This window comes from Mobula hypostoma, chromosome 12 (genome assembly GCF_963921235.1).
Source record: "Mobula hypostoma chromosome 12, sMobHyp1.1, whole genome shotgun sequence".
Classification (NCBI taxonomy): domain Eukaryota; kingdom Metazoa; phylum Chordata; class Chondrichthyes; order Myliobatiformes; family Myliobatidae; genus Mobula; species Mobula hypostoma.
In genome coordinates this window covers 43,479,971-43,505,545 of record NC_086108.1, presented here as the reverse complement: position 1 = coordinate 43,505,545, position 25,575 = coordinate 43,479,971, and the positions used below count along the sequence as shown (strand labels likewise).

The 25,575-nt window shown below is 40.2% G+C and overlaps 1 protein-coding gene across 1 annotated transcript in view; it reads right to left on the bottom strand.

Moving 5' to 3' along the window:
• Window positions 1–900: 900 nt before the first annotated feature.
• The window catches only part of LOC134354522 (dual specificity protein phosphatase CDC14A-like), a 140,519-nt gene continuing 115,844 nt past the window's right edge, over window positions 901–25,575 (bottom strand). The window contains exons 14-16 of the mRNA XM_063063444.1: window positions 17,588–17,713; window positions 15,506–15,824; window positions 901–2,688 (exon numbers count right to left, since the gene is read on the bottom strand). Of these exons, the coding sequence (XP_062919514.1) occupies window positions 2,659–2,688; window positions 15,506–15,824; window positions 17,588–17,713 (475 nt within the window). The 3' untranslated portion in view covers window positions 901–2,658. The remainder of the gene's footprint in view (window positions 2,689–15,505; window positions 15,825–17,587; window positions 17,714–25,575) is intronic.

The window sequence follows — 25,575 nt, the reverse complement described above, 5'->3', positions numbered from 1 at the left end:
TTCTTTCAACTGACTTCTGAGTCTCCCGTAGGCCTTCTGGCAAACTCTAGCTGAGATTTCATGAGAGATTTTTTTCAACAGTGGTTTACTCTTTGCCATTCTCCCATAAAGCTGTGACTGGTGAAGCACCTGGGCAACTGTTGCATGCACAGTCCTCCCGTCTCAGCCACTGAAGCTTGTAACTGCTCCTTTCGTTGCCAACTGCCCAAGGGACATCACTGTCTCTTGGTGACCTCCCTCACTAGTTCCCTTCTTGCACGTTACTGTTTTTGAGGATGGCCTGCTCTAGGCATATTTACAGCTGTGCCATATTCTTTCTATTTCTTGATTTGACTTAACTCCAAGGGATATTTAGTGACTTGGAAATTTTCTTGTATCCATCTCCTGACTTGTGCATTTCCAATAACCTTTTTCTGTAGTTTTTGCTAGAATACTGACTCAACAGCATTTGACACTTCCACCGCTTGTTATTTGTACAAGCTAAATCAATTTTTACTATAATCAATTGAAACACTGACTGCACACAGATGATCTTCATTTAGCCAGTTGTGACTTCTAAAGCCAATTGGCTGCACCAGTGATGATTTGGTGTGTCATATTAAAGGGGATGAATACTTACGCAATCAATTATTTTGTTGTATATTTGTAATTAATTTAGATCACTTTGTAGAGATCTGTTTTCACTTTGACACACAGTCTTTTTCTGTTCATCAGAAAAGCCAAATTAAATTCACAGATTTAAAGCTGTAAAACAATAAAACATGAAAACTTCTGGGGGGGGGGGGCAATGAATACTTTTTATAAACACTGTATATCATGAAATTTTGTAGTTGCCAGAAGAATAGTGTGAATTAAAGCAGTGAAATCAAACAGACAATATCTTAATATTTGAAATGGAACTTTAATTGAGTATTTAAAAATACTGGCCTATGGTTAAGAAATTAGCATAAAAATTTTAAAACTTCATAGAGCATGGAAAATACAAGAACCTCAAGCTCTATTTTTCAAATCTCTTTTCAAGAGGTAGAATTTTGACAATACATTTCTGCTGCCTACATTTTGTTGAAATATACAACCATCATTTTAAACAGCAAACATTACAATTTGAGCTAGTATACTATAACAAACAAATCAATGATTTTACTGCAATTATATTAGATTAGCTCTATTGTATTAATAACACTACAGACAAGGATTTGCTCCAGTTGATTTACAAGATAATTTTAAAACTCTTTTAGACATCAAATGTTTTACCCTGTCCCCACCCAATCTCCCAAATGACCATCTTAAAAAAAACAAATTGATTTTTGTGTCTGTCCAAATTGTCTCACCGCTTGTTATTTGTACAAGCTAAATCAATTTTCCCCCCTATGTGGGCATAACTTAAAAATAACCTGTCCAAAAAGCTTTAATATTTTGAAACTTAGTCCAGAATGGACAAATTAATTTTGAATTATATTACCATTACCTGAATGATATGTTTACTAAAACACAAATGCCACTACATTAGAACATCAGGAAAGTACAGGGCAAATGATATTTTTATTTAAGATACCATATACTGTATATACATATTTATACAAACTATCAATATGAAAAAGTAAATTTATAAAACAGATCTTGGAACAAAAATATAAATCTCAGTTAACGTTCCTTACATGAAAAATTTGTAACTGTATATTTACACACTTGTGATTTTTATAAGTGCACAATTCAAAGTCTGAGTTGTATTATCAGCTTGCTCCTTTAGAAAGTAAGTTGCTAAATCAAACCTAATAGAAATCAGTTCAATGGTTTGTTTTATTCTGGTGCATTTCTAAAAATAATGAATTAAACTCTCAATATAATTTTTGTCCAGATTTATCCTAAACCCCATCCTCCTTGCTATTTGAATACCTCTGATTGTTATGTTTTAATGATATAGCCTGAAGGCTGCAGTCATCTGGACAATGGACACACGTACAAATACATTACTTCTACCATCAAAAGGTGGAGCACACGGACATAAAAGTGCTCCCTTAAGCAGCTTGGCTAAAACTGGGGATAATGTGCAATGTGAGTATAGGGAAGTGCAGGAGATAGCAAATACTGGGACTCAATGGTTTTCATGTTTTAAGACTGCAAAACCAAGTCTCTCCATCACTACGACTATGGGATGCTGTTTAAGGCTGTAGAAGAGGTGCAGAATTAACTTCTACATGTTACTTGCTATAATGCACCTTTTAAATGGTTCATTTGTATAAACATAAGCACTGGAGGGTTATTATATTCCCAGGCTGAACTTTTTATTTAGGATCTTGCAGGATGTTTTACAAGAACCTAAGGTATTGCCTAATTTCAGCTAAATCAGCTGCCAGGTTTCACCTGTCAGTATGCGTTAGTCAAACTGCTGTTTATGACAGCACAGCAAAATGGAGAATTGGTCATTGACTAGAAACTTATAGTTCAGCAATACTGATTTATCAGCTCTCAATACATGATGTAGTCATGAAAAGTCATTTCCAAAGTATTGCAATTTCAATGCAGCAATTACTAGTCCTTTACAAATTATTTAAATAAAGGTTCCCTAGTTTCCAGCTCAAGGAGGTTCGTCTTCACTTCAGTTTCCTTCTTTTTTCCAATCACAGCATTTTCCATTTTCAGCGGAGTAGTGATGCTTTAATACTGAACATATTCAGACTGAAGTGACTGCAAGAGAAAAAATAAAACCTCAGCTAAGAATATTTACATTTCTTTTGAATGTTACAAAAACATTTAAAAGCATTTAATAGTACCCCAACAACACCAATCCATTATACAAACAAAAAAACTGTCAAAGTTCAAAATATTGACCCCCCCCACCCCCACCCTAAGTTGCTAACACTCAGCCAGGTTGAATGGTAGTGGTGCTGCAAATTAGCTTCAGTGCTTTAAATAGAATTATTGGGATGAGAAGTAGCAGAAAGGCTTGGAAAAAGTTCCTTGTCCCTTCAATATTCTCTACTGGATATCCACAACAGATGCTGGACAAAGTTCATGATATAAGACATTAAAACTCAACATCCAGCCTCACAGGAGTTGATTAGCTATTAGGTGGTTGAGAAGGGATAGAAAACTAGTATCAATTACTTAATCACATCTTAGAAAGGAGTCAATATTTTTACAATAAAAAGGAAAGAAAATTAAGAGTGGGTTAAGACGGTCCATTAAGAGAAGCTAATTAATTTAGCTGCTTTTATGTTATTTTAGAAGAGGGGATAAACAAACTAATACAGGCCAACTATTTTAATGTTTGTTAGACAGTTATTAGAATCAATTTTAAATCTTAGTAATAAACCTTCATTTAGAAAGACTCATTATGTATATAATGAAAGTCCTATTGACTAAACTTAATTAAATTTGAGTAGGTAACTAGAATGGTTTAATGCTGTCCACGTGGAATTCAGCAAACAAGCAGTCCAATCAAAAGAGTCACAGTTTTCTTTGTTAGCAGAGGCGCAGATCATATGAGCAAAGACATTATGCTGTAGGTGATGTTATTTAAACAAAATTTTAAGTGCAGTGGTTCTGGTTAACACGTTACAGAAAAAAATGTAACTGTTTTGGAGTGGGCTATGAGGAAAGAGTTCAGTGATTTGGATCATTTACTTTGAAAAGCAGATGGCCTAGGGAGTTTTTAATTTAGATACAAAATGTTTTGACAGGCCCAGGAAGAGTAAATAGGTAGGAGCTTTTTTAAAAAAAAACAAGTAGAGGGGTCTAGATCTAGGTCTCTTGGGTTTTTATTTAGTCCTTGGTAGACGGGTTAAGGGGATGGTGCAATGAAGAAAAATATTCACATTTATTGCATTTAAAGGGTATATTGAGTGTACTTGAAGAGCTGTGACTTGCAGAGTCTGGATCGAGTGCTGAAAACTGGCGTAAAGTTGGGTAGCTCTGAGTTGTGTTGTTCTTCAATTAATGTAATACATCCTCCAAAACATCCATCAAACATTTAGAATCCTACAGCATAGAAATTGGCCCTTTAGCCCTACTTGTTCACGTTGACCAGGTTGTCTAACTAAACTTATCTAATTTGCCTCCTTTAGGCTGATTTCCTGTTAAAACTCTTCTATCCATACACATGTCCAATCTATTTTTTAAATGCTGTAATTGTTCCTGCCTCTACCACTTCTCATTCCACATGTACGGGGTCTTTCTTTTTTGTATGTTAAATTTAAAATGGCTTCTTTGTTATGTTATACTGGGGAATGCTTCTTTGTTATGCTAAATGCTGAGAAAGTCTCTAGCTAGACAGTTGCTTGGGTTAATACAGATAGCAGGGTGCTATTAACCAATGTGTGGTCATGTGTCATTTTTTTTTTGGATGATAATGCTGTCTCATATGACTGGGGACGGGGTTTTTGGCGGGGAGCCGGAGGAGAGACGGGGAGGACGGCGGACGTGCGGGGGTTTTGGGGGAGTCAGAGGAGAGACGAGGAGGATGGTGGAGTCGGAGGAGAGTCGGAGAGGACGGCGGACGTGCAGGGGTTTTTGGCGGGGAGTCGGAGGAGAGTCGGAGAGGACGGTGGATGTGCAGGGGTTTTTGGGGGGAGTCAGAGGAGAGACGGGGAGGACGGTGGACGGGGTTTTGACGGAGAGTCGGAGGAGAGACGAGGAGGACGGTGGACGGGGTTTTGACGGGGAGTCGGAGGAGAGCCGGGGAGGACGGTGGACGGGGTTTTGACGGGGAGTCGGAGGAGAGACGGGGAGGACGGTGGACATGCGGGGGTTTTTGGCGGGGAGTCGGAGGAGAGACGGGGAGGACAGCGGACATGTGGGGGTTTTTGGCAGGGAGTCGGAGGAGAGTCGGAGAGGACGGCGGACGTGCAGGGGTTTTTGGCGGGGAGTCGGAGGAGAGTCGGAGAGGACGGTGGATGTGCAGGGATTTTTGGGGGGAGTCAGAGGAGAGATGGGGAGGACGGTGGACAGGGTTTTGACGGAGAGTCGGAGGAGAGACGTGGAGGACGGTGGACGGGGTTTTTGGGGGGAGTCGGAGGAGAGAGGGGGAGGACGGTGGACGTGCGGGGGATTTTGGGGGGGAGTTGGAGGAGAGACGAGGAGTCGGAGGAGAGATGAGGAGGACGGTGGATGTGCGGGGGTTTTTGGCGGGGAGTCAGAGGAGAGACGGGGAGGACAGCGGACGTGCGGGGGTTTTTGGCGGGGAGTCGGAGGAGAGTCGGAGAGGACAGCGGACGTGCGGGGGTTTTTGGCAGGGAGTCAGAGGAGAGACGGGGAGGATGGCGGACATGCGGGGGTTTTTGGCGGGGAGTCGGAGAGGACGGTGGACGTGCGGGGGATTTTGGGGGGAGTCGGAGGAGAGACAGGGAGGACAGTGGACGTGCAGAAAGGCTCCAGTAGATCACTCCGGGTGGTCCCGAGCCGTGAGTCGACAGGATCCGGGTGGTCATCAGGAATTGATTGAGCTCCAACGGTTGCACACAAAGGACTTGGACTTTGATAAGTCTTGGCGCCTTTTTTTCATTATTTCCTTGTCTGTATTGAATTTATATTAATGTCATAGATTTAGTAATATCTATAAAGTGTACTTGGTAAAATGTACTGGGTGTGCTGGCTGATGATTGATGTTTGGGATTGATTCGGGTGGCAACCGACTCTGTGGGAAGCATTGAGGCAGGTGCTGGGTGGGATTTCCCCTAGACATGTACGAGCCAATATAACTGAGCGTTACACACATATCCACTACCCTGTGTGAATAACATGTTCTTCAAGTCTCTTACATCATCTCACCTTAAATCTATGCTCTCTTTTTAGATACCCTTACTCTAGGAAGATAATTATAAACGTTCAACTCATGTTCTTCATGATTTTATTTACCACAAGGTCATCCCTCAGCCTCCAAGGATAAAGCTCCAGCCAATCCAGTCTCTCCTTATAATTCAAATCCTCCAGTGAATCTTTCCTCTCTGTCTTAACTGGTTTGCAATAGCTTATTACTTTCTTGCAAGTAACAGCACACTAAATTTAAAAAAAAATGTTTTCTGCTTCATTCTCTGCAAAGAGCACAATATAGACTGGAAAGTAAAATACTTCAGATACAGGAACTTTGAAATCCAATTGAAAAATGCTGGAAATGCATTGTAGACAGAATAACAGTTCATTTTAAACATGAGAAAGTCTGCATATTCTGGAAGTCCAAAGCAATACATACAAAATGCTGGAGGAATGCAGCAGGTCGGGCAGCATCGAGGGAAATGAATAAACAGTCAATATTTTGGGCTGAGACCCTTCTTCGGGAGAGTTATGTTTCAGGCCAATATCGTTTCAGCAGGAGAAAAGGAATGTCTGTAATAGGGTGGAGACCAAGTGATACTGATTGTTGGAAACTGAATTTTCTGAGACAAGCTGCCCACCTCCATCTGGCCCATGGCCCCATTCTGAAATATCAGATTTACTGTAAATTCCGGTGTATAAGCCGAGAATTTGCCCCTAAATTTTGGTCCTAAAATTAGGGGTCGGCTTATACAGAGGGTGCCAACCTTGGAAAAACAAATACACGGAAGACAGGTCATATTTATTGGCTGTTTGAGTCAGATACGAAAGAAAATACAAATGCTTAAGAAATCTACACAAAAGAAAAAAATCTACAAAACACATTGTTTCTCAATTTACTTGTACACACAGTTGTGGTCAAACGTTCAGAGCTTGAAACTCTCACACTCTTCATTATCTGACTCTCCAAAAATTGCGTCCCATTCTTCGGCGCATGAATTCTTTGAATGGTTTGTTTAAACTCACATCTAGTGGCTGGAGCACGGACGTCAAACCACCAGGGATGACGGCAATGTCCGTATTTTCAGCTTTCAACGCTGCTTTTATCTCACCTGACAAGTGCGCTTTGAATATGTCCCAGACTTTTCCTTCCTGAAACCTTCGGGACATGACGCCACACCTCTTTAACCCACTTAGAGCAAGCCGCTTCATCCATCCAGCCACGTTCTTGAACGTAAACAATACCCCATAGGAATTTTTCTTTATTTGGGAATGTTTTCCTCTTAAAAATCACCATTGGTGGTAGTTTGGTCCCATCAGCCATACACATTAACACGACAGTAAAATGTTGCTTCTCACGTCCAGTCGTTTTGACAAGGACTGTTTTCTCCCCTTTCTGATTGACAGTGCAGTTGCCAGCAAAATCAAAGAACATTGGTGTCTTGCCCATGTTACCAATCAGTGAGAGCGGGTAAGAATGTGTCTTTCAATGCTTGATTACAAACGATTGGAAGGCAGTAATCTTATTCTCAAGGTCGCTCGGCAACTTCTGAGCAATCTTTGTTTTTTGTCTCAACACAAGATCACGTCTATTCATAAATCGGGTGCACCAACTTCCCGTAGCTTTGAAATTTTCGCAGACCTCACAGTGTTTTTCGGCCCATTTCAATGCTTCAACTTGAATCATTTCTCTGGTAACAATATATCCAGATGATCGGTGGTGATTCACCCACTCTAAAACTTTTTCTTCCAGTTCTGGCCACTGGCATGTTTTCCCGCGGTTTGCACATTTCATCTTTGGCATTTCCCTCAGCGTGTCCTCTGCCTTTCTCCACTCTCTCACTTGTTTCTTGTTTACACTAAACTTCTTAGCAGCTGCAGAATTATTTGTTCCTTTAACAAAATCAACAACCTTCAGCTTGAAGCCAGCATCTTATGGCATTTGTTTTAATCTTTTGTACATGGTGGTCGCAAACTCAATACTGAGTACATGTACTGATCCCGCCACCCTGTGTTATGTTTTAATGAGATTACGATGGGTGCTAAATGGTTTCATGGGGGTTACATTTCAGAGGATCCTTTACCATTGGGAACCTAATCCAAAACTTCCCTCCCTGATCCAAAACCTCTACAAAAGGGGTCGGTTTATACAAAGGTAACATGAAAAAGTCACTTTTCTAACCTTGAAAATGGGGGGGGGGGGGGAGAGTCAGCTTATACACCCGAATTTACTGTATATACACATTTCCCAGGGCGTCAACAACCATTTCCTCTGGAAACTTTCCTGCACAGCCACTCTCGCAGACACAGTCTGATTACATTTCCTCCAATTTTCCGGAGGAAATTACCCTGCTAGATCCTTTGTTATTCCACACCGCCCCCCCCCACCTCGGGCCAGGACTTGTTCCTTCCTACCCTTTTCTTTATTCAGTCTTCTCTCACTTAAACCTGATGCTCTCCACCACTTCGATTGTTTCCAGTTCCTAGTCACAAATGACTTTCACTGTGGATGCACAATCCCTGTACATCTCTATCCCACACCAGGATGGCCCAAGGGCATTGACTTTGTCCTTGAACAGACTCACTTTCCAAAACCACCCTCCATAAATAGTGTAAAATCATTCTTGCCTTGAGTCCACTTATTTTCCAAATCAAAAGGTGTAGGTATGGAAAGTCACAAGGGTCCTTGTAAGCGAAATAAGTGCTACACATGCCTTACACTTCCTCCCTTACCACCATTCAGGGCCCCAGACAGTCCTTCCAGGTGAGGCGACACTTCACCTGTGAGTCGGCTGGGGTGATATACCACGTCCGGTGCTCCCGATGTGGCCTTCTATATATTGGCGAGACCTGACGCAGACTGGGAGATCATTTTGCTGAACACCTACGCTCTGTCCGCCAGAGAAAGCAGGATCTCCCAGTGGCCACACATTTTAATTCCACATCCCATTCCCATTCTGACATGTCTATCCACGGCCTCCTCTACTGTAAAGATGAAGCCACACTCAGGTTGGAGGAACAACACCTTATATTCCGTCTGGGTAGCTTCCAACCCGATGGCATGAACATTGACTTCTCTAACTTCTGCTAATGCCCCACCTCCCCCTTGTACCCCATCCATTATTTATTTTTATACACACATTCTTTCTCTCTCTCTCCTTTTTCTCCTTATGTCCCTCTGACTATACCCCATGCCCATTCTCTGGGTTCTCCCCTCTCTTGTCTTTCTCCCCGGGCCTCTTGTCCCATGATCCTCTCATATCCCCTTTGCCAATCACCTGTCCAGCTCTTGGCTCCATCCCTCCCCCTCCTGTTTTCTCCTATCATTTTGGATCTCCCCCTCCCCCTCCCACTTTCAAATCTCTTACTAACTCTTCCTTCAGTTAGTCCTGACGAAGGGTCTCAGCCTGAAACGTCGACTGTACCTCTTCGTTGAGATGCTGCCTGGCCTGCTGCGTTCACCAGCAACTTTGATGGGTATAATGGGAGGATAGTTTGAAGTAGATGCATTTTAAATGCTAGGAGTATTATGGGTAAAGGTGATGATGTTAGAGCATAGATCAGTACATGGAACTATGATGTTGTGTTGAGACTTGGTTGAGAGAGAGGGCAAGAATGGATGATTGATGTACCAGATTTTCAAAGTTTTAGAAAAGTGGAGGGCTCAAACACCGAGACCATTTGGGTAGAACTCAAGAATAGGAAGGATGCATCAAACTGATGGGATTTTACTGCAGACCCCAATAGCCACCAGGACATTGAAGAACAGATATGTGAACAGTTTAAGGAATTGTGTAAAAATTATAGATTGTTGACATAAGGGATTTCAACTTTCCTAATATAAACTGGGACCTTCTTAGTGCAAGGAGTTTAGATGGGGCAGAATTTGTTAAATTTATTCAGGAGGGTTTATTAAATCAATATGTAGATGATCCAATGAGAGGAGGGGCTGTACTTGACCTGGTGTTGGGTAATGAGCCTGGAAAGGTGACTGACCTTTTAGTGGGGGAGCAGTTAAGGACCAGTGACCAAGGCTCCTTACCTTTCAGGATAGCTCTAAATAAGGATAGGTATGGTCCTTGCAGGAGAGTCTTAAATTGTAGTAGGGCAAATTATGAGAGCATTAAGCAGTAACTAAGAAGAGTTAATTGGGAGCGCCTTTTTTCTGGCAAGTCCGCATCAGACGTGGATGGTGTTTAAAGGTCAATTGCACAGAGTACAGGAAGGTATGTTCCTGTTAGAAGGATGGAAAGGTAAGAGAAACTTGGATATCCAGGGAGGTGATGAATTTAGTCAAGAAGAGAAAGGAAAAGTATGTAAAGTTTCAGAAGTTAGGATCAAATGGAGCACAAAGATTAAAAAGCCAGAAAAGAACTCTAAGTGAAGTAGGAAAGCTAGCAGTGGCCAGGAAAAGTCCTTGGCAGGTAGGATGAAGGTGAATCCCAAGAAATTCTCTACATACATCAAGAGCAAGAAAATAAGTAGGGAGAGGGTAGGGCCCCTCAAGGATAAAGAGGGGAACATTTGCTTGGATGCTGAGAATGCAAGTGAGTTTTAATGAGTATTTTACTTCAGTTTTACCAAGGAAAAGGTCATGGAAGACCAGGAGATCAGTGCTAAGTGTATAAAAATATTAGAGTGTTTAGAGGTCACAGAGGAGGAAGTGGTGGGTCTCCTAATAAGTATTCAGGTAGATAAGTCCCCAGACCTCATGGGATTTACCTCAGATTATTAAGGGAGGTGAGAAACGAGATCCCGGAGGACTGGTGAGTAGCTAATGTTGCATCTTAAGAAGGGAACAAGGGAAAATTCCAGAAACTATAGACCAGTGAGTCTCACGTCAGTTGTAGGGAAAGTGCTGGAGAAAATTCTTAGGGGTAGGCTATCTGAGCATTTGGAAACCCATGGCCTAATTAGGGAGAGCCAGCATGGCTTTGTGAGGGGCAAATCATGTCTTATTTTCCAGCTTGCATCATAACAGGCCAGCTTTCAAGAAAGGTAAATCTGGAACGTTAAAATTGGTAAGGTAGCATCTAAATTCATTCTAGTAATAAGAAAACTTCCAACACCAAGTATAAAAACAAATGTCAGAGGAAGTCTTAGTATCTATCCAAATGATAGATAACACCAGAAAGCGGGGTGTTCGATGAAAAAGACATTTCATATACTTGCACAAATAAATTAGACATGACCTGACCTGACCAGACCAAATTCTGTCTTAGTGAAAACTTCCTTCACAATGTAACAAATCCAATGTGAGAAGTTATATTATCCAGTAAGTTTGCGATTACCATGTGCGAAAACTGGGAATTTTGATCTTAATTGTATTTCTGATTAGTAAATGAAGAGTAACAGGTGGACACATGGTATGTGACTATAATACCTATTTGCATAGGGAATCTATGCCCTCTAAGCCAGGCAGCATCCTGGTAAGACTCTTCCGCACCCTTTCCAAAGCCTCAACATCCCTTCAATTGTGGGGCGACCAGGACTGTACACAATACTTCAGATGTAGCCTAACCAGAGTTATTCCTTTCTTGGATATTGCTTAGTAGCTCCTAAGATAGTAGTTCCCACTTCTTTCAAGAAGTGTGCATAGAGGGAAGTTACCCAAGCCAAGCCAGAAGCAACTACTTCCCATAATAAGCACTTCCAATAATGACAAGCCATGGCCAAGAACAAACTAGTTTGATTTTCTTTCTACCTCAGCACAAAAATTCAGCAGGAATGTTATTATTGGTATTTCAGTGGTCAGGTTCTCTAATGAAAATTGCAGCGATGATGCATTAGGTCACTATTTTGGTATTAATTTGTGATTTCATCCTGTTCATTCCTTTTTAGTAATCTTAATTGTTTGTTATTTGTTATAGGGTATTATTCATTTTGTTTTTTCATGGTTCTTCTGTGTTAAGCACATATTTGATTTATAACTTTACCCCTTTTGTACTTTGTGTGTGAGTTTTTCCTTACAATCATTCTTTTTCACCTTTTTCATCCATTGTTTCTTAGTTTAGCCTAGTTTCATTTTATATGGAATACATTTCTCTTGAACAGTACCATGTCCCTTCCATATAGCTCACTCTTGTCTGACTTTCCCCAGTACTTAAATTTATGTACCTTAGTTTCATTCTTATTTACTTTTTCCAAATAAGTTTTTTTTATCAGAGTACATATAGTACCATATACAACCCTGAAATTCATTTTCTTGCAGGTATACAAAGCAAATCCAAGAAACACAATAGAATCAATGAAATATTGCAACCAACAGGATGGACAAATGACCAATGTACAAAAAGACAACAAACTGTGTAAATACAAAAGAAAAAATAATAAATAAATAAATAACTTCAAGAACATGAGATGAAGAGTTCTTGAAAGTGAGTCAATATGTTGTGGGAATAGTTCAATGATGGGACGAATGAAGTTAACTTAAGTTATCCCCTCTGGTTCAAGAGCCTGATAGTTGAGGGGTAATAACTGTTCCTGAACCTGGTGCTGTGCATCCTGAGGCTCCTGTATCTTCTTCCTGATGACAGCAGTGAGAAAAGTGTGTGGCCTGGATGGTCCTACCCCAATCTTTTTTTTTGTTTCAGCTTTATGCTGATATGGTAATATTACCAAATCTTATTTTATGTTTGTATAATCATCTAGTCACCTGTAACCTTTAGTATGTTTAATATATTTGACTCTATAGTTCTACAGTTTCTTTGCGAAACTGAAGTGAAACTCAGACAATATCTTTTCACAGGCTGTTATCAGAAGATTTCCTATTCTAACTAACAGTTTGCAGTACAATAGGGACAGCATAAGGACATGTTCCTTTGTTACTTCCACCCCCCCCCCCACACTTGCCTTACTTGCTGTTACAAGCTGACACTGCTTGACCACCTGTACCATGATGAACATCTAATAAAAGAGCTGTAACCACAAGATTTGTGCCTCATTCTATACTTCTTAAGAACATTCTAGACAATATTTCCAGATCAAACAATGCAGACTGTGCTTCCAGCTGTCAAAGTCATAAGCACTGGAATTCCCTAAACTTTACTAATTTTCTCTTGAAATATTCCCCAAAACAATCTTTGATCAAACCATGGACAAGAACAATCACCTGATGTGGTTCAATGTCAGATTTTTTAATAATCAATATCAAATGTTTTGACATTTTGATTATACATTAAGCGCTATCGCTGCTTCTGATTTGAGTGTGTGACTTGCTTTGAACCAGCATAAAAAAAGGCATGCAAATAAAGTTGGAATAATACAAGGTATTCACAATCGTATACATGGTGATGCATAATTACATCACGCAAAAACTTTAGGGCAGATCAGGACTGATCAAGGATCTAAATGTGGAGAGATACCATTATGCATTTCCAATCACCAAATTTTTAACTCCTAGATACATGCACAGCAATGTGCCTCACACAGTTTACCAAATTATCAGATGCCATATGATAATTTATTCAGTAGAATTTTGTTTGCAGCAAAAAAAATCTGCTGAAAAATGATGATAAAAAATAAACTCAAGTGTCAAGTAATTGTCATTATACCTTAAGGAGATCAGAGCACATACATTTACTGTGAAGTTGAACAGAATAAAAAGGGAAAAGGAAGGGAAAAACGTGACGCAAACATAAACACAAATAACATCCAGTAGTTAACTACTGCTTACAGCATAATTTGGAGTAATACATTTAATCTTGGGAGTAATTTTTCATAATGTGGGAGATGGTTGAGTGGCTGATTTGTTTATCAAAATATTTCATCTGATTGAAATGGTTAATCCAAGATTTTGTTACTGCCTTCAAAGTGGCAGTGGTAACCACAGTTTTCTGGGATACAAGTAGCATCCTATTTTGATCAGAACTTCATCTGCAGGAGACAGCTAAATATGGTAAATTGACAATTTAATGGCAGCTTCTTAAAAAATCTTGTATTGAGTGGGTCTCTGCAATGTTATTTGCATCTGGTTAGTACACTTACAACTGTCATGCTTGAGCAGTCTGAAAAGGCAATTATCTATTGCAGGTCTGGAGCTAGATACACACAAACAACTAAGGAAGCTAATATTACCTACAAATTCTTAAGATAATTTAATTTAATGCTTTATAGTTTCCTTTTATTAAAAACAAGACCTGGAAAAAAAAATGACCGTACAATAATAGAGCAGAATAAACAACAGGAGAATTTAAATGATTTGTTCTTTATACTTACTTTCGTAAATTTTGTCAGTTCATCTAAAATATAGTTATACAGGGGTAATTTTAAATAAAGTTCAGGACACTGGTCCTCACATTTGTACGAGGCTTAACATCAGGTTTTAGCCATGCATTTGATTTCAGTGGGATTCTAGTGGAGTCCAATTCTGCAGTTGTTACCAGGTTATTACCACAACTCTGGGAATCCTATAACCATATAACAATTACAGAATGGAAACAGGCCATCTTGGCCCTTCTAGTCCATGCCGACTCTTACCTCACCAAGTCCCACCGACCTGCACTCAGCCCATAACCCTCCATTCCTTTCCTGTCCATATATCTAACCAATTTAACTTTAAATGACAACATCGAACCTGCCTCAACCACTTCCGCTGGAAGCTCGTTCCACACAGCTACCACTCTCTGAGTAAAGAAGTTCCCCCTCATGTTACCCCTAAACTTTTGCCCTTTAACTCTCAACTCATGTCCTCTTGTTTGAATCTCCCCCACTCTCAATGGAAAAAGCCTATCCATGTCAACTTTATCTATTCGCCTCATAATTTTAAATACCTCTATCAAGTCCCCCCTCAACCTTCTATGCTCCAAAGAATAAAGACCTAACTTGTTCAACCTTTCTCTGTAACTTAGGAGATGAAACCCAGGCAACATTCTAGTAAATCTCCTCTGTACTCTCTCAATTTTATTGACATCTTTCCTATAATTCAGTAACCAGAACTGTACACAATACTCCAAATTTGGCCTTACCAATGCTTTATACAATTTCAATATTACATCCCAACTCCTATACTTAATGCTCTGATTTATAAAGGCCAGCATACCAAAAGCTTTCTTCACCACCCTATCCACATGAGATTCCACCTTTAGGGAACTATGCACTATTATTCCTAGATCCCTCTGTTCTACTGAATTCTTCAATGCCCTACCATTTACCACGTATGTCCTATTTTGAATAGTTCTACCAAAATGTAGCACCTCACATTTATTAGCATTAAACTCCATCTGCCATCTTTCAAGCCCACTCTTCTAAGTGGTCTAAATCTCTCTGCAAGCTTTGAAAACCTATTTCATTATCCACAATTCCACCTATCTTAGTATCATCTGCATACTTACTAATCCAATTTACCACACCATCATCCAGATCATTAATATATACGACAAACAACATTGGACCCAGTACAGATCCCTGAGGCACACCACTAGACACCGTCCTCCAATCTGACAAACAGTTATCCACCACTACTCTCTGGCGTCTCCCATCCAGCCACTGCTGAATCCATTTCACTACTTCAATATTAATACCTAATGATTGAACCTTCCTAACTAACCTTCCGTGTGGAACCTTGTCAAAGGAAAGATAAACAATCCTGATAAACATACTTCTTACAAGCCTTTTACTCATTTTTAATCAATGAAGCTACAATTCAAAGCAGAGCACATTTTTAGCCACTCAACATAAGATCCCATTTAAAAAAAAATATAAGCACCCTTTATGACAGCTTATAAAGCACGAGAGGACATAAACTTAAACTTACAGGGTGTGAACGACTTAGGTATCGCATGGTGCCGGGACTGAGGCCACCAAAGGTATTTCTACAGTTGTAATCATCCTTCGGACGGGAACAAGTATTGATGGGGATACTGCAAGTAGTACCACTGTTGCATTTGCTGTAGTAGTTGTTGTTCAGTTCTTGGTAAAATCTCGCAGGAAGCTGCGAGTTGTTACAAGGCTGGTTGGAGGAATAACCAGCTGTAAAACTTGACCTAGGAGTTGATGTCATTATGTTGTCAGGTTCATCAGGGGCAGCATACAGATTTCCTAGTGAACTGCCTAGCCTGGAGTTTATGGAGAAGCTGAATGGGAAACAGACAAATGGGAAACACGACATAATGTACATGAAAAAAAAATACACACAGAAAAGTTACCAATTATATTTTTCAAGTGCAAAGACTGTTTATATAAAACGTATTCAACTTTAAAGCCAGTATAACCAAGTGGCAAATATATTCTTAGCTGTTAAATCTTACCATTTTAACTGCTACATGATGACAACTCTTACTATATTCTCAAAAGAAGGCAAAGATGGCTATTCATGTATTCTTGCATTGTATTGAGAGGAAAATAGACATTTAGAAATTTAAAACCACATCTTAATTTGTTTTTTCCCTCCAATTTTACAAGTTTCTTTCATGCTGCCCAAAAAGAATGATTCATTTTTGCTTTGCAGATCAACAAATACTAAGATGAACAAACATTGCACTTGAATCAATGGAATAACTAAAGCTACAATATGTTGTTTAAAAAAAAGTGATGACTACAGAAAAACACCCAAATCTTAACCAATCTTTAAAAAAGCAAAATGATCCTGAGGGCTTGGAAGATTACCATTATTTGCTTGCATAAATCCGAAGTTTCTTTAAAACATTAAACTAAACATCTAACCCTTCCATAAACAAGCCTCGAAAAAGATGAAATACAGATCATTACCCAGAATTGATTCAATAAATGGGATTCATGAACAATTTTTAGCAGCAGTTTAAGGAATTTTTTTTTATGTGATTGAGTTTTTTTGTATTTTTTTTATATGTAGCTATACTTATGTAATAGATTGCAAGAGAGAGAACCAGACCACTGGAGGTCTCTGCAGAGGCAGGGTCAAAAACTGATCATCTAATTTCTTTTCAGCAATTCCTCTGTCTCATGGATAAGAGAAAGCAAGTTTTTACCCACAAAAATATTACAGCTATATATTTTGATGTACAAGTTTAATCACACCACTTTCAAACAATAAAAGTACCAGTACAGACATCCGTTAGTCTTGTGAGACCATGGATCTGTGCCTGGAAAGTCTTCACTCTCCAGGGTGCAGGCCTGGGCAAGGTTGTATGGAAGACCAGCAGTTGCCCATGCTGCAAGTCTCCCCTCTCCAGGACACCAATGCTGTCCAAGGGAAGGGCATTAGGACCCATACAGCTTGGCACCAGTGTCGTCACAGAGCAATGTGTGATTAAGTGCCTTGCTCAAGGACACAACACGTTCCCTTGGCAGGGGCTCGAACTCCCGACCTTCAGGTAGCCAGTCCAATGTCTTAACCACTTGGCCACGTGCCCACATCATTTTTCAAAAAATATATATATGCAAGCATTCTTGGTACCTGTGCCTATTAGTCACATTATATGAGTTTTGATAAGGTGGAGTCAACATGTCATTTGAACTCCTGCCCAAATCAGTATCCTCATCTGGTATACACTGAGATATTTGACAACAGAGGAAATTTTCTGGCTTCCCAAATCTTTTTTTCATTACCCTTTCAGGCCTGAGTAACACTAGCTAATGCCTGGGTGCACTGCAAGACCAGCAATTGAAACTGAAATCTTTATGCAGTTTAATCTTATTTTCTCAGTTTGAATAATCCAGTGGTATACTATATTCCACACTTAACTAAACATTTTACATACATATATATATATTTTTTAAAGAATCTCCTTAGACAGGAAGTACATTTAGATGTTTAGAATAAAGGGAAAATAAAATTTCTTTAGCTGGTGTGTTTACGTAATTAAAGCACGAGATTGTTCTTAAACATTATCTTTTTTAAAATATGCAAAAACTTCACCTTTTGTTATTACTGTTTGCAGGCAAAGGATTTCTGCATATTCTTCGTGGACTTGCAGAAGTAATTGAGATCTTCGATGATTTTAGAGGTGACATTGATCCTTGGCCAGTACTTGAATAATTGACCCTGTTAAAACATGTCCACACAATGAAACTGGCTTGAATTAGAATAGTAAAAACAAACAAAAATATTTTGTGACTTAATGCATTTTCTAAAAATAATGGATGTTTCACAATTTTCAAAATAATGTGCAAAGTGAAAAATCAATTCATTAAATAGAATTAGAATTTTCAAAACCCTAATTTCAGCTTGAGATATACAGTAGTAACTAGAATTCTTAAAGTATGATGAACCAATAGCTTATCATAGTGACTTAGAAGTAAACTTGTATAATTAATTATCGCACAGTTGACTATGGACTTTATCCTGACAGCCATGTTTTCATTTTACAACAGTGACAATTGTAAACAGTGACTTCTGAAACTTACTTCGCCCTAAAATGTTTTATAATCATTGGGAAGTCAAGAAAGCCATTGCAAGTTCTTTGATGAGATTCAAGTGATTTCCCCTTTCAGAGCTGGTCAAAACTGTGCAATAAGCATTACAATGCAGTTTTTTTGCAGACCACAACTTTCTCTGAACATTAGGTGAAGGCACCACAACAACGGTCCCCAGGTACCGGGCCGCAAAGCATGTGCTACCGTCCCGCGAGGAAACAATATGATCTGGCAATATGAGTCAGCTGCACCTTTCCTCATTCCCTGTCACGCCCACTGTTGAGCTTGAACGCACGCGAGGTCATTACCCGTGCATCAAGGAGATCAACTCCTTGAGCTTGCAAGTGACGGCGGACTGAAAGTATGTTTGACATTACATCTCTGCCGGCATTCTGGACCAAAGTCAAGGCTAAATATCCTGAGATAGCCACAAAAGCACTGAAAACGTTGCTACCATTTCCAACATATCTCTGCAATGAATGCAACGAAAACTAAATTGCGGAATAGACTGGACATAAAGAACCCCATTCGAGTATTGCTGTCTCCCATCACCCCTCGATAGGACCACCTTGTTGCAGGAAAACAAACCCAGGGCTCCCACTGATTCAGTGATATTGGTGTGTTGCAATGATTTTATATGTTCATACGGGGAAAATATGTGCTTAACATCCAAATGTTACTTAAAATGTTATGATGCTATTAACTTATAAGTGACTTATATAACCATATAACAATTACGGCACGGAAACAGGTGATCTCGGCCCTTCTAGTCCATGCCGAACGCTACTCTCACCTAGTCCCACCGACCTGCACTCAGCCCATAACCCTCCATTCCTTTCCTGTCCATATACCTATCCAATTTTTCTTTAAATGATAACATTGAACCTGCCTCTAACACTTATACTGGAAGTTCGTTTAACACTTACTTCAAGCTCCCCTGTCCTCCCCTGATAATTGACTTATCACTATATTCATGCGAGGAAAATATGCGCTGTGTGTTTAATATTAAATTCATTAGATAAACCCCTTTAGAAACAAAACTGAGTGTATTAGCCACTTATCACCTATATTCCAGTCGTGATTAACACCCCCCCCAGCACCCCCCCGAACAGAATTGCCAAAAATGATTTGTAGGAAAAAATCGGCACGTACACACATGCATTCTAGTGCCCGCGCAAGGCGTCATGGTCACTGTAGTCTACCTCGGGGTAAACACAACGTATTTGACTGTTACTCTTGTCCGTTGGCCCCCCCCCCCGGTCCGCAAGAATATTGTCAATAAGAAACCAGTCTGCGTTGCAAAAAAGGGTGGGGACCCCTGCCTTAGAAAACCTGCCATGGCATACATTGCAATAAAAAAAACAGACGTGTAGAATATCCAAATTGAATCATTGTGTACAGAACAACATTGAGTGTAGGAAATTAGTTATTCCAAGTGGTTAAGAAGACAAGGATAGAGGGAAAATTCTCTTTAGGCTTTACCCACACAGTTTTCAGCTAAAAACAAAGCATATTTTTTTTTTAAATTCCAGCTCCCTGTTCATGCTGGAAATGAAAACATATTGATGTACCTTGTATTGAATTTATATTCCTCCATTTTTATAATGGTTTCAGTAACGGTAACAGAAACATCTCATGTTGAATAAGAAACACAAGAACATAGGAACCTAAGAAATAGAAGCAGGATTAGGCCATCTGGGCCATCTCAATAAGATCATGGCTGATCTGACCAAGGACTCATTTCCACCTACCTGCCTTTTCCCACCTAACCCTCAATTCCCCTACTATGCAAAAATCTATCCAACCTTGTCTTAAATATATTTATTGGGTTAGTCTCCACTGCTTCACTGGGCAGAGAATTCCACAGATTCACCACTCTTTGGGAAATGCAATTCCTCCTCATCTCCAACCTAAATTTACACCCGCAAATCTTGAGACTATGTCCCCTAGTTCTAATCTCACCTACTAGTGGAAACAACTTTCCTGCCTCTATCTTAAATATCCCTTTCATAATTTTATATGTTTCTCTAAGGTCTCCTTTCATCCTTCTGAAATCCAGCGAGTACAGTCCCAGGTGACTCAATCACTCCTTGTAGTCTAACCATCCCTCCCCCCCGCCCCTGCAATCTCTGGAATCAACCTGGGGAATGTCCTCTGCACTGCCTCCAAAGCCAGTATATCCTTCCTCAAGTAAGGAGACCAGAACTGCACGCAGCACTCCAGATGCGGCCTCACCAGTAGCCTGTACAGTTGCAGCATAACCTCCCTGCTCTTAAATTCAATCCCTCTAGCAATGAAGGCCAACATTCCATTTGCCTTCTTGATGGCATGCTGCACCTGCAAACCAACCTTTTGCGATTCATGCACAAGTACTCCCAAGTCCTTCAACACAGCAGCATGCTGCAATCTTTTACTATTTAAATAATAATCTGATCTTCTGTTTTTCCTTCCAATTACCATCATTGTACTCCATCTACCAGACCCTTACCCACTCACTTAACCTATCCACATCTCTCTGCAGACTCTCCGTATCCTCTTACAAAATTTGCTTTTCCACTCAATGTAGCAAACTCAGATACAGTACACTTAGTCCCCTCTGCCACATTGTTAATGTATATTGTTAAAAATGCGGGCCTAGCACCGGCCCCTGCGGTACACCGCTCACCACTGATCGTCAAACAGAGAAACACCCATGCATCCAGACTTTCTGCTTTCTACTGGTTAACCAATTCTCTATTCATGCTAATACATCACCCCCAACTCTATGCCTACTTATCTTATGAATAAATCTTTTATGTGGCACCTTATCAAAAGCTTTCTAAAAATCCAAGTAAATAACATCCATCTGTTTCCCTCTATCCACTGTGCTTGTTATATCCTCAAAGAACTCCAGTAAGTTTGTCGAACAGAACCTGCCTTTGCTGAATCCATGCTGCGTCTGTCTGATGAATCCATTTCTTTCCAGATGCTTCACTATTTCTTTTTTAGAGACAGCCTCAAGTATAACTACAGATGTTAAACTAACCGGACTAGTTACCTGCCTTTTGCCTATATCCTTTTTTGAACAATGGTGTGACATTCGCCTTCTTCCAATCCGCCGGGGACCTGCCCAGAGTCCAGCGAATTTTGGTAAATTATCATCAAAGCCTCAACTACAACTTCTGCCATTTCTTTCAGCACCTTGGGATGCATTCTATCAGGACCAGGGGTCTTGTCTATCTTTAGGCCCAGAAGTTTGCTCAACACTACCTCTTTAGTGATAGCTATTGTATCGAAGCCCTCACCGCCCATCACATCCAATTCATCTCTCTTCAGCATGTTAGTCATGTCCTCCACCGTGAAAACCGACACAAAAGTCATTCAAAGCCTTGGCCCTTTCTTCATTCCTATTATCAATTCCTCCTTCTCGTACTCCAAGGGGCCGACGTTCACTTTGGCCACCGCTTTATATAATTATAGAAAACTTTTACTCTCCGTCTTTATATTTTGTGCTAGTTTCATAATCTATCTTCCCTTTCTTTATTGCTCGCTTAGTGGTTCTTTGTTGCTTTTTAAAGTATTTCCAATCTTCCAGTTTCCCACTACTCTTGGCAACTTTATATACACAAGCTTTTAGTTTGATGCCTTCCTTTATTTTCTTAGTTATCCAAGGCTGGCTCTCCCCACCCTTACTGTCCTTGCTTTTAACTGGAATATACTTTTGTTGAGCACCGTGAAAAATCTCTTTGAAAGTCTTCAACTGTTCCTCAACCATCCCAACATATAGCCTGTGTTCCCAGTCTATCCTATCCAACTCCTCCTTCATCCTTGTTTAGGCATAATACACTGGTTTTAGATCGAACTATTGCACCCTCCATTTACCAAAAGGATCCCTAACTACAAGATTGCTAATTTTACCCATCTCATTGCACAGGACCAGATCGAAGACAGCATGTTCCCTTGTAGGTTCAGTAACATGCTGTTTAAGAAAGCTTTCACATATGCATTCTATGAAGTCCTTCTTAAGACTGCCTTGACCAACTTGATTTACCCAAGTTAACATTCTCCCATGATAACTGTTCCATTCTTACATGCCTCAGATATTTCACGGTTTACTGCCTGTGCCACCGTAATGTTGTTATTCAGTAACCTATAGACAACTCCCCTTAATGCCCCTCCTCCCCTTCTTACTCCATCCCTAATTTATTTATTTATTCTCTCTTTTCCTCTCACAATTACTCCTTGCCTGTTCTCCATCTTCCTCTGGTGCTCCCCTCCCCGTCTTTCTTCCAAGGCCTTCCATCCATGACACTCCCCCTTCTCCAGCCTTGTATCCCTTTTGCCAATCAACTTCCCAGCTCTTGGCTTCATCCCTCCCCCACCTGTCTTCTCCTATCATTTCGGATCTCCCCCTCCCCCTTTCAAATCTCTTACTACCTCTTCTTTCAGTTAGTCCTGACAAAGGGTCTCGATCCGAAATGTCAGCTGTACTCCGTCCTATAGGTGCTGCCTGGCCTGCTGCGTTCCACCAGCATTTTGTATGTGTTGCTTGAATTCCCACCTGTGATTTTGTTTCCCCTTTACTATTCCTAATCTCTACCCAGATGTATTCAACATTCTGCTCATTAGATCTTGTATTGTCTCACACATCGCCCTGATCTCATCCTTAATTAAGAGCACTACCCCACCTCCCTTACCTTCCTGCCTATCCTTCCATATTACCTGATATCCTTGGATATTTAATTCCCAAGTCTCTCCACCCTGCAAGCACATTGCTGTAATGGCCACTAAATCATACTCCTTTATACTGATCTGTGCCACAAGTTCACTGACCTTGTTTCAAATAAATCGGACATTCAGATAAAGTGCCCTTACACTCATTGAGCCTCTAAAATTTAGTATTCTTTGTCTCTTGTGCACTTGACGTTTCTGCACTCCACCCTTACTTTTCTCTTTACTTTATCCATGTTTTTCTCTTTTACTTTAGCCATACTTCTTCAATCTGTTGAACCCACCCCCATGCTATATTTAGTTTAAAGCAGGGGTCCCCAACCTTTTTTGCATCGCGGACCGGTTTAATATTGACAATATTCTTGCAGACTGGCCGACCAGGGGGAGGGGGGAGTGTTCAGTAGGGTTAAACTCACCTCAACATGTCTTTTTCAGTTAGGGTTGCCAACTTTCTCACTCCCAAATGAGGGACAAAAATAGCAGTCAAATACGGGACTCTTGAGTTTACCCTGAGAAAGACTACCATGACCATGAAGCCTTGTGCGGGCACCTGTGTGCACATGCGCGTATGTGCCGATCTTTTTTTTTCCACAAATCAGTTTTGGCTTAATCTTCCCAACTACACTGTACATACATTTTTTCTACTTTATATAGTCTGTGTATTTATCATATCATTCCTGCTTTTACTATTTGTTAGTGTTATTTTAGGTTTTGTGTTATTTGGTATGATTTGGTAGGTTATTTTTTGGGTCTGGAAACGCTGAAAAAGTTTTCGCATATAAATTAATGGTAATTGCTTCTTCACTTTACGCCATTTCGGCACGAAAGGTTTCATAGGAATTATGAAATAGGAAAAATATAGCAAAAAGCATTCACAAAAGCACAAGCAATAAAATTGATAGCCATCCTCCTGAGGGGCAAGTAAAACTAGAAAACTAAAATCAGACAATTGATGGGCTGGGCAAATTTAGTATAGCCACCTCTCAAGAAGGCTTGAAAACTAAAGTGAGAACTGTGAATTTAATATGGCAGGAAACAGGAAGCCAGTGAAGGCATGGGAAAGTATGAGCTTATGGTTGCAGAATAGAAGAAAGAGTTAGTACTTAACAGGACTCAGGGCAGCAATTATAATAGCTGAGTTAAAGTCTGTGTACAAGAAAACAAAATTAACATTGTATCAGTTGTCACAAAGTTTCACAGGATTCTGTTCATCTGTTCAGGATTACCAGATATATATTGTATGAAGATAACACATAGCTTGGCCGGAGTGACTGGAGAAAAAAAATGAGTTACTGGTTAAGATGAAGAATCTGCAAATGGAATAAGTGGGCACTGCAGATATTCAACTGAAGGAAATCAGTATTTGTATTCTGATAATATCCCATTCTCTTTATCTATTGTTTACTATTTCATATCTGTCATTTTCCTGAATGACAGTTTGAGGGACACTGCACAAATCCATGTGTTACAATCTGACAAAATCAGACAAATGAGAGAGAAAGACTGAACTGTCAGAATTCAGAAGTGTCAGGGCAAAAGAATATAAGTTATTGTTGAAGATATCCTTTGATTAGTCTAGTGAAAATAGAACTAAACCAGCACAGATCTGCCAAGCATCACATTTTTGATCCGATTTTATGCACTGAACAGCAAGACCAGCTAATCTTATAGAACCAACAAGACTAACTTTCTCAGCATATTTAAAGCATTGATCACTACCTTGTTTATTATTATGTTGAAAAATTAAGTCTTTTGACAAACTGAAAACATTTAACTTTTTAAATGTAGAGGATGGATTAAATACATCAGATGAAAACTTCAAAAGACATTTAGGCTAAGAATCAAATACTTCTGCATTAGCAGCAAGCGTAAGGTGTCAACATTTAAGCAGAAGATAACCGTTCAGTATAAGTAATTTCCATCCAGCAGGTAAAAAGACACTGAATTATGAATGGTAGTAAAAAAAGTCTGAGTCTGACTTGTATGTTGAGAAAGGCTGAAAAAAAATCCATTCCCATTCATTCTTCTGGTACCCTATGACTTGCTCCCACTTTACATAAATCTGAGCTTTTTCCATGCCCCAACTTGTAGCATTGCACTTCTATTCATTTTTAATCCACAGTGGATCCCAACCTATTATTGATCTCATTGGGGTATATGGGGTGTCAGGGAGGGGTAGCACTTCTGGTGGGGAAACATGTCGCGTCCTTTTCAGGGCGGTTAGTCCACCTTTGGTCTCCACCTGGCACTCAGCTCTCACCTGTGGCTCCCCGTAGCTGTTTGCATGCAACAGCAGCCACACCCCGGGCAACGGCTTCGACAAGCCGGCTAAACCAGGTGAGGGTAGCCGACGGGTCTCAAACCCTCGGTGAGATAGGGAGTTGTCTATCCCAGCATGTGAAGACAGACTCCGGCAGATTGAGCAGACGAGACCAATGGAAGGTCCAACGGTCAAGAAGGCGGTCTCTGCAAGCGTCGTGGAACGTGTAGAGCAGGACAAGACAACAGAAGATGTCCTGGTCATCCACTGCACCTAGTCCCATCTCCAGCCGTCTAGACTCTGTCTTGCCACTGGACCCAGATGGGAATTGGGAAGAGAGAGTGAGGCTGACGCTGCACAACTCTCCCTCACTTAAATCCACATCATGCGCTAGTCTCGACACCATCATTATGGTGTCGAGGTCCTCATCGACGTCAATGATGGACGAACAACTGAACTGATTGATCTCATAATGATGTGACTTTTCTCTAGTGTGTTAACCTTTTCCAGCTTGAAATCTA